The sequence below is a fragment of the Natator depressus genome, chromosome 5 (genome assembly GCF_965152275.1).
Source record: "Natator depressus isolate rNatDep1 chromosome 5, rNatDep2.hap1, whole genome shotgun sequence".
NCBI classification, from domain to species: domain Eukaryota; kingdom Metazoa; phylum Chordata; order Testudines; family Cheloniidae; genus Natator; species Natator depressus.
Genome location: NC_134238.1, coordinates 74,572,862 through 74,582,709, shown reverse-complemented (window position 1 = coordinate 74,582,709; position 9,848 = coordinate 74,572,862). Strand labels below are relative to the sequence as shown.

Sequence of the window (9,848 nt, the reverse complement as noted above, 5' to 3'; positions counted from 1 at the left end):
TTGTACTATGCAACAAAAAACACTGATAGTAAGCCATTTATACACAGAAAGTGTCATGTACAGGAAACAAATATAAGCCACTGATAGATTTTATCTCATTTAGTACAGATTTCATTATTTCATCTGTTGATGTATGGATTTATATTGGTTTCTTCTGTTATTTCCAAGTTTTAAACCTTTCCGATGTGTGATGCCCTTTTTCAAGTCATGAAGGGATCTGTCCTCTTTACATAAGAAAGCTAGCTGAAAATTCTGTATTATAAGCTTAAATTGGCATTGGGATACTTGATATTTTGTGTATTAACATTCTTTGAAATGTGCTTGAACAGGTTTTTTTTTAGATTATAATCTGTATGTCTGTGCTTTTTAGTACAGATCAGATGCCGAGGATAAGGTACAAATACACATTGCAAAGAGTTTAAGGTAGCTTGTGAGCACAATAGTTTTATGCTCCTTGAAAAATAAGCATTTAAAACAAGGGCATCATTTTTAAAACTCAAATGGAAATGGACTTGACATTCAAAGTTGGAGGGCGGGGGGGGACCACCATTAGCATCAATTGGCTAAGAGCTGTGCAGACTTCCACATCCCAATGCACTGTTAATGACTTGCATGCACCATCTCTGCTCTTCATTCCTGAGCAGCTGTGGAGCAGAGGCTGCTCTCATTATGTCTAGCTCAAGCCAATGTCACTTAAAAATCCAAATCTGAACAGCCTCATGGACACTACATAGCTGCCCTTAGGACAGGTACTAAAGAATATTAGCATGTATAATTAACTGCTTTACACAAACCATTTTACCCCAGCAGCCATTCTCTAATATGAGGGGTTTCAGTTTCTGACACTGAGAAAATCATATCATTAATTCAGCCAAAGTTGCTTAACTAATGCTGAATAGAAGACAACCTCGTAAAACAAAATGCCAGTCTCAGGCATCTTCAGCAATTTGACTATGGTCCATGCACTTGTCTTCTTCTGCTCCCATCCTTTGCTGAAATAGTAACTATGGATTAAGGAAGGGGGAAAAAACCACTTCCCACACAGAGATTCAAGAGAGTTTTACTGTATATATGGTAGCAAAAAATACTTCCTGGGAATCAGTTTTTTCACCTGTTTATTGCAATGAAAAAGGTCAATCAATGTATAATTAAAGCTGCAGCCTAATCAGAAAGAATCCTCTCTCTTTTCATCCAACGATGCCACTGTAACACAAAAGAAGAGCCTACAAACGTAGCAGGTAGGTTGGCCAACTCTCACAATATTTTTGTGCGTTTGGTGTTCCTAAACTAGACTCCTGGATTGAATGTGACATATTAGCTGAGACCATCTCTCTCAAGTTAGAAATATGGATCAGGAACACTTTTTAGATTTCTTATTCATGGGTATGTTTGTCTATAAAATTGACAAACACAGATTCGCCTTCATCCCCATCCTAAGTTATTTATGTTATGGAATACGCTGAGTCTCTTTCTTTCTTTCCCCACCCTTGCTGCTCTCTTTCTGCTACTGGTTCTCTTTCCTCTACAATGCCTTCCCATCACGGTATTTTTCTGTACTTCATTCACAGAACAGAGAATAACTACTTTCCTATTAGTCTCACTGTTTTATTGATTAGCTTGGAAATTATAGTCTAAGTATTGTATCTGGCATCTCCAGAGCAACTCCAGATTGTTCTTCTGGATTCATCTCTATCCATTTTGTAATATACCTAGCTTTCAGCAGAAAGCAGGAATTTCCTCACTTAGCAACTATTTCTTGTTCTGCCATTATGCTGGCCCTCAAAAGAATGATTTCACAAAGGGGAGGTTGACTACTGTGAAGCCTTTGGTGTTGTGAGATAGACATTTTCAGCACTCCACTGCTTTTCAGCTAAAAAGCTCTCATGCAGCATTAATTATAACCATGTAGCTTCATCTGACCCAATCAGCAGATTCCTGTAACTGCTGAGCAAAAGTCATTGCAGAGTCGGAGAGTGAACGCAAAAGACTAAACATTTAACTCTGGTTTGTGTAGTGACTCAAAGCAAATGATATATAAAGAAATTCCAAATCAATGTGAAATACAGAGCTTTCATTTCCTCCACCTAATAGCAAGCTCTTGTAGCAGCAGGTGTTAGTGGTACTGACAACAGTACGGAAGCACGTATACATATTATTTAAATATGAGACATACGTCCCTGTGGTAACAAGGTAACTAACTCACTTAACCCCTTGGTTTCTACCTCTCATTGTAAGGGCAGCTGCTGAGAGGAAGGCATTATCCTCCTTAAGTCTGTTATGATTACTATACAGTTGCAAGTCTTGACTTGACTTGCTTTGCAAGTAAATAAAAGTAACAATCTTTCAAGTACACAAAGGAAATTATTAAACAGTAGATCAAATACACAATGCAATTGCAATGCCCCTCCTGATTCAGGACTTGAACCAGGCCTTTTTCCAACACTGCATATTTTACTATTCCATTATCTTTAACACAGCTATAAACCTTTCAAACCTGCAGCATGAACACCTAATTAGTATAATAAATGGCCTGTACTGAAAGACACTGAGCATTTGCATTTAATTGGCACAATGGTAATTAATAGTAAATTTCTCTAAATGGCAGATAACCTGAATGTGGTGATGTGCTGAGTTCAAAGAGCTTTCTTGTCTACCGAAAGATATGCAGACTATATGTAAAAAATGAAACTGACCTCAAGTTAACAGCTTCTTTAAGATGTTTACAGGAGGCCATAATAAACCACCAAATACACCAATTGCAAAAACAAAACCTTCATATTCTTCGGCATTTTAAACATCAGACTTAAGCAGTATGAAAGGACTAAAGACAATGGAAAACAGTGATGCAGGAAGGAGGTATCAGCGCATTTTAATGATTTAATTTTCTTTATAATTGATATAGAAATATGTATTTTGTAAGAACTACACAAGTTTTATTTAAATAAAGTTACAATATGAGAAAATTATGATTCAAACTTTTATTGAGGAACAGAGAAAGAGAGAGTGTTAAACAGATTTATATCAGGTTTTTGTATCTGCAACAATCAAGGAAACATATTAGCAGTAAAGTGAATCAGAACATAGACAATAAGAAATTTGTATAAAGATTCAAGCTCTGTTTCTGAAATGACAGCCAATCCTGTTCTTCTTAGGGGCCACTGAAGTAGGCCATCTAGCAGTTCAGAGTTTGGCGTAGTCTTTAAGAATCATCTCCAGCTTCTGGCTCAGCATGATGTTACCTTTCACTTTTAGTTTACCAGAAAAAAATGCCTATAGGAAACAGAGGGGAAAAAAAAATCATTTTCTTCAATTGTTTGCCCACTTCTCAAAAGTCTTATTTTAAAAAAAAATGAACTACACTAGTAAATTGAGGTTTGCTTTAGACATGTCTTAGAGGACAAACCTCACCAGGAAATGTCCATTAGCTATGAACAGAAGACATTTTAAGCCTCATTGTATATAACACCAGGAATCACAAACACCAAGCTTCTTGAGGAGTACAGGGATGGAGAAGGGTAGTGGTGAGTGGAGAAGTGGAGGTGGTTGAGCCATTTCCCCATGCTTACCCGAGGGCTCAGCAGCATGGGAAGCGTGCTGGTAAAAGCTGAGCTTCTCCAGTCTCCAATGCCAGACATTAACAACTACGCAGAGGCAAGGCCCCAATCCTGTCTTACCATACCCTCTTGAGTTCAGTGGGTGTTAACATCACCCCACTATTACAGGTGAGGAGGATAGGAAAAGGATGACTGAACCCTACTCAAACTCACACATGGCCAGCCAGGATCTCCATTTTTAAATGGGTAAAAAAATCTGTCAGTTTACTTTTTTCTTAACACATTTACAATGGGGAGCACTCACTCATGCAACCAGAATAATCAGTCTTGGAGCGTTTTCACTGAAATTCCAATATTGCATATTTTTAGTTCTGCTCCTGATTTGATACCCAATTTATATGGGGATCATAATTTTTAAGACATTTTAAAAAATGTGTTTATTTAATCAATATTGCTGTACTTTTGTTTTGCAATTTGAAGGTTATATGAAAGCAAACAAAATTCTGGAATAGCACACTTCTCCATAGTCCTATTTACATAAAGATAAATTCAAATAAGAAATTGATGGAGCCAATAGTCCAAAATATAAATTGGTATCATGAGCATCTTCACCTGGAAAGCCCCTCCTCTCCACAGAAACTCACAGGTGATACTGTCTAACAGCAAATATTGTGCATGAAATGCAATCAATTTAATCCTTAGAATACAGAAATGCACAGATTGTCATAATCTTGTTTGTTTAGACCTTGTGCCTGCTATATAGCAAGATCACAAAATATTTTTACTATATATATTCCTACTGCTCATGCAGTATATAGGAATTATATACTGATCAACACTGTTAGCTCCAAATTTTAAATTCAGAGTACCTGTTAATTTCAGTCCTGTTGACTGGGATCAAAGAAGAGCTCTCGATATATTATGATGAGCTAATTAAGAATATCCATTTATCTAGGCTATAAACTGAATTATGTTAAATTTGAAACACTTAACTTGTATAACGTGTTTTTAATAATGAGTACTTAAGGAGGAACATTTGCAGATGCTCAAATGCAGACTCCATAGTATGTCCTTTTCTTTAACCTCCTCCCCTAAGTGATTTGCCTTATTTAGGAGGATTTATGCCTAATTTTATTAGATTTGTGTCTCATTATAATGCAACAGAAATCCACAGGCCCATGACAACAGTAATGGGCCTTTCTTCTTTATTACATTCTTAATGTACAAAAAAGTGGGTAATAATCTTGCAAGTCAGAATATTATTACATGCACAAGGTTGATATGAGTTGCTCAGCTAAGATTTGCAAAGTGGTATGTGAGATCTCACTTACAATAAGAAAGTGCGGTATCTCATACACCAGTGTGTGCCATTTTAGGAATGAGCACTGTACTTTATATAGCAGCACCTTTCACAGAGACTCAGTATTTCAGTCAGATTACTGGCCTACAAGACAGTCTTTTCTTCTAAATAAGCTGCACACTAGAAACTGTGCTATTTTAAGAATGTCTCCGAGTTAAACGAGTAATATTTCACCATGCAACTGACCATCTCTGTTCACAGTGCCTTTACCTTTTGTGGATTAATCTTGCCTAGGACCACCTCCATGAAGTCTTGATCCGAAAGGGTGAAAGTGGTGTCAGCAGAACCCTGTGCTGGCCCTTGATACACCTCACCAGAACCATTCTTTAAGTCAATAGCTGAGGAAAGGAAGTAAAGTTAGTTTTGTTTTTAAAAGAAGACAAAAACACATTTCAGTAGAAAGAGCCACGCACTGTAATTGATTCAGCTTCCAAGACCAAAAGAAACCACTGTAATCACCTAGTCTAACCTCCTTTAGAACATGGCCATAGAACTTCCCCAAAATGAACTAGAGTATATCTTTTCAGAAAAAAAATCCAATCTTGATTTAAATATAGTCACCTTATTTCCAGTCTCAATTTGTCTAGCTTCATCATTCAGCCACTGGATCATGTTATACCTTTCTCCGCTAGACTGAAGAGCCCATTTTCAAATATTAGTTCCCCATGTATGTACTTTTAGACTGTGATCAAGTTATCCCTTGATGTTCTCTTTGTTAAGCTAAATAGATTGCACAATTTGAGTCTGTCGCTATAAGACATGTTTTCTAATCCTTTAAGCATTCTCCTAGCTCTTCTTTGAACCCTCTCCAGTTTATCAATATCCTTGAATTGTGGGCACCAGAACTAGATACAGTATTCCAGGTTACACTCAGTTTACCAGGTGATCCAGATTGCTCTGAATCAGTGACCTGTTCTATTGTTTACCAATCCTTAAATTTTTTTGTCATCTGCAAACTTTATCAGTGATGATTTTATGTTTACTTGCAGGTAATTGATAAAAATGTTAAATAGTGTAGGACCAAGAACCAATCCCTGAGAGACCCCCTGGAAACACACACACACTGAATGATGAGTTCCTGTTTCCATTTTGAGACATATCAGTTAGCCAGATTTTAATCCATTTAATTTTTAATAAAAATGATTAATTACTATTACACGCCTATGTCTGTGTCTAACTTTTGTGTTACCAGTCTTTTGGGAAAAAGACAGTTACCTTTTCCGTAACTGGTGTTCTTTGAGATGTATTGCTCATGTCTATTCCACAATAGGTGTGTGTGCTCGCCATGTGCGCTGGTGCCGGAAGCTTTTCCCCAGCAGTACCCGTAGGGGAGCGCCCCTAGTGACCCCTGGAGTGGCGCCATGCGCTTCCCCCACCCTCAGTTCCTTCTTGCCAGACAACTCCAATGGAGGGGAAGGAGGGTGGGATGTGGAATAGACATGAGCAACACATCTCGAAGAACACCAGCTATGGAAAAGGTAACGGTCTTTTCTTCTTCAAGTGATTGCTCATGTGTACTCCAAAGTAGGTGATTCCAAGCTATATCTGTTGGAGGTGGGTAGGAGTTCACAGACTCTCAGGACGGAGGATGGCCCTGCTGAACTCGGGGTCCTCCCTGGTTTGGGAGACAACTGCATAATGCGAGGTGAATGTGTGAACTGAAGATCATGTGGCAGCCCTACAAATGTCCAGAATGGGGACATGGGTCAAAAAGGCAGTCGACGAGGCCTGTGCCCTCACAATTGGTGGCAGAGGGATTCCCGCCAGGTCATAACAGGTACAGATGCACAAGGTGATCCAGTTGGAGAGCCGCTAAGTGGAGATCGGCCAACTTTTCATGCGTTCAGCTGAGACGATGAAGAGCTGCAAGGACTTCTTGAATGGCTTAGTCTGTTCCAGGTAAAAAGCCAGAGCCCGTCTCACATCCAGCGTGTGGAGGAGGTGCTCCTCACCGGATGCACGGGGCTTGGGGCACAGGACCAATAGAAAAATGTCCTGACCCATGTGACAGGCGGAGACCAGCTTCGGGAGGAACGAGGGGTGTGGGTGGAGCTGGACTTTATCTTTATGAAACACCGTGCATGGGGGCTCAGAGGTCAGGGCCGTGAGTTCCAAGATCCGCCTAGCTGATGTGATCGCCACCAGGAAAGCTACCTTCCACAAGAGTCACGACCAGGAGCACGTAGCTAGCAGCTCAAATGGGAGGCCCGTGAGGCGGGCCAGCACCAGGTCCCACTGGGGGACAAATGTAGGGGAAGAGACGATCCAACCCCTTAAGGAATCGGCCAGTCATAGCATGGGAGAATACCGTGTGGCCCTGCACCGGCAGATGGAAGGCCAAGATGGCCGCCAGGTGCACCTTGACTGATGAGGGCGCCAGGCCCTAGGCTCTAAGGTGAAGGAGGTAGTCCAGAATAAGCTGGATCGGGTCGGCCATGGGGAGACTCCCCGCTTGTCTGCCCATCTGGAAAACCGAGACCACTTTGCCAAGTAGGCTCGGCATGTGGAGGGCTGCCTGCTTTCCAGGAAGACGTGCTGAACCCCTTCCGAGCATGTCCTTTCCTCCCTACCTAACCATTGAGCAGCCACACCGTCAGATGGAGTGCCGCTAGGCTGGGGTGAAGGAGGCGGCCCTGGTCCTGGGATAGCAGGTCTGGGTGGGCAGGCAACGGCCATGGCAGGGCGACCACCAGGACCGTGAGGGTCCCATACCAATGCTGCCTGGGCCATGCTGGGGCAATCAGGAGGACCCGGGCCTTGTCCGTCTTTGTCTTTATCTTTTCCAGTACCCTGCTGATCAGCGGGAAGGCATAGAGAAACTGGCCTGACCAGGACAGGAGAAAGGCATTGGAGATAGCGCCCCGTCCCAGCCCATCCCAGAGCAGAACCAAGGACTGCGATGGTTCTGCTGAGTCGCGAACAGGTCCACCTGGGGAATCATAGAATCTGAGGGTTGGAAGGGACCTCAGGAGGTCATCTAGTCCAACCCCCAACTAAATCATCCCAGTCAGGGCTTTGTCAAGCCTGACCTTGAAAACTTGTAAGGAAGGAGATTCCACCACCTTCCTAGATAACGCATTCCAGTATTTCGCCACCCTCCTAGTGAAAAAGTTTTTCCTAACATCCAACCTAAACCTCCCCCACTGCAACTTGAGACCATTACTCCTCATTCTGTCATCTGCTACCACTGTGAACAGTCTAGATCCATCCTCTTTGGAACCTCCTTTCAGGTAGTTGAAAGCAGCTATCAAATCCCCCCTCATTCTTCTCTTCTGCAGACTAAACAATCCCAGTTCCCTCAGCCTCTCCTCATAAGTCATGTGCTCTAGACCCCTAATCGTTGTTGTTGCCCTCCGCGGGACATTTTCCAATTTTTCCACATCCTTCTTGTAGTGTGGGGCCCAAACTGGACACAGTACTCCAGATGAGGCCTCACCAATGTCGAACAGAGGGGAATGATCACGTCCCTCGATCTGCTGGCAATGCCCCTACTTATACATCCCAAAATGCCATTGGCCTTCTTGGCAACAATGGCACACTGTTGACTCATATCCAGCTTCTCGTCCACTGTAACCCCTAGGTCATTTTCTGCAGAACTGACGCCGAGCCATTAGGTCCCTAGTCTGTAGTGGTGCATGGGATTCTTCTGTCTTAAGTGCAGGACTCTGCACTTGTCCTTGTTGAACCTCATCAGATTTCTTTTGGCCCAATACTCTAATTTGTCTAGGTCCCTCTGTATCCAATCCCTACCCTCCAGCGTATCTACCTCTCCTCCCAGTTTAGTGTCATCTGCAAACTTACTGAGGGTGCAATCCACACCATCTTCCAGATCATTAATGAAGATAGGGGGAGGGATAGCTCAGTGGTTTGAGCATTAGCCTGCTAACCCCAGGGTTGTGAGTTCAATCCTTGAGGGGGCCATTTAGGGATCTGGGGCAAAAATTGGGGATTGGTCCTGCTTTGAGCAGGGGGTTGGACTAGCTTATCTCCTGAGGTCCCTTCCAACCCTGATATTCTATGATATTGAACAAAACCGGCCCCAGGACCGACCCTTGGGGCACTCCGCTTGATACCAGCTGCGAACTAGACATGGAGCCATTGAGCACTACCCGTTGAGCCCGACAATCTAGCCAGCTTTCTATCCACCTTATAGTCCATTCATCCAGCCCATACTACTTTAACTTGCTGGCAAGAATACTGTGGGAAAAGTATGTGCACCACCTGTGGGTGGAGAGACCACTCGTGCTGAAAGGACAACTCCTTGCTCAAGCGATCCGCCTGCGCGTTCCAGGCACCCGGCAGATGGAAGGCCTGTAGGCAGATGTCATGGGCTATACAAAAGTCCTACAGCCTGAGGGCTTCGCGGCAGAGGATCTGGCCCCGCCCTGCCTGTTGATGTAGAACATCGAGGCCGTGTTGTCCGTGAGGACCCTGACCACCCAGCCCTCCAGGTGAGAGCGGAAGGCCATGCACGCCAGCCGTACCACCCTGAGCTCCTTGACATTTATGTGTAGGGTCAAATCCTGAGCTGACCACAGACCTTGGGTCTGAACACTCCCCACATGGGCCCTCATCCCAGGTCCGACGCATCAGACACCAGTTCCAGCAATGGGGCCCTGCCCCTGAACGGGACCTCCTGGAGCATATTTCTCAGGGAGGACCACCACCTTAGGGAGGCGAGCACTGGCTTGGGCACAGTGAGGACTTTGTCCAACCTGTCCCTGGCCTGGGAGAACTCCGAAGTCAACCAGAGCTGGAGGGGCCTCATCCTGAGTCTGGCGTGACAGACCACATACGTGCATGCCATGTGACCCAAGAGCTGGAGGCACGCTCTGGCTGTCGTCACCGGAAACCTTGTGATTGTGTTGATGAGCCCTTTCAGGATCTTGGACCTGTCCGGTGGGAGGGAGGCTCTGGCCGACAAGGTGTCCAGG

General features: G+C 43.5%; 1 protein-coding gene across 3 annotated transcripts in view; it reads right to left on the bottom strand.

Annotated features, from left to right (window-relative positions):
- Positions 1–2,963: 2,963 nt before the first annotated feature.
- The window catches only part of HSD17B4 (hydroxysteroid 17-beta dehydrogenase 4), a 125,329-nt gene continuing 118,444 nt past the window's right edge, over positions 2,964–9,848 (bottom strand). For all 3 annotated transcript variants that reach the window (XM_074953014.1, XM_074953016.1, XM_074953015.1), the window contains 2 exons: positions 5,125–5,252; positions 2,964–3,270 (listed from right to left, as the gene is read on the bottom strand). In XM_074953014.1, the coding sequence (XP_074809115.1) occupies positions 3,181–3,270; positions 5,125–5,252 (218 nt within the window). In that variant the 3' untranslated portion in view covers positions 2,964–3,180. The remainder of the gene's footprint in view (positions 3,271–5,124; positions 5,253–9,848) is intronic.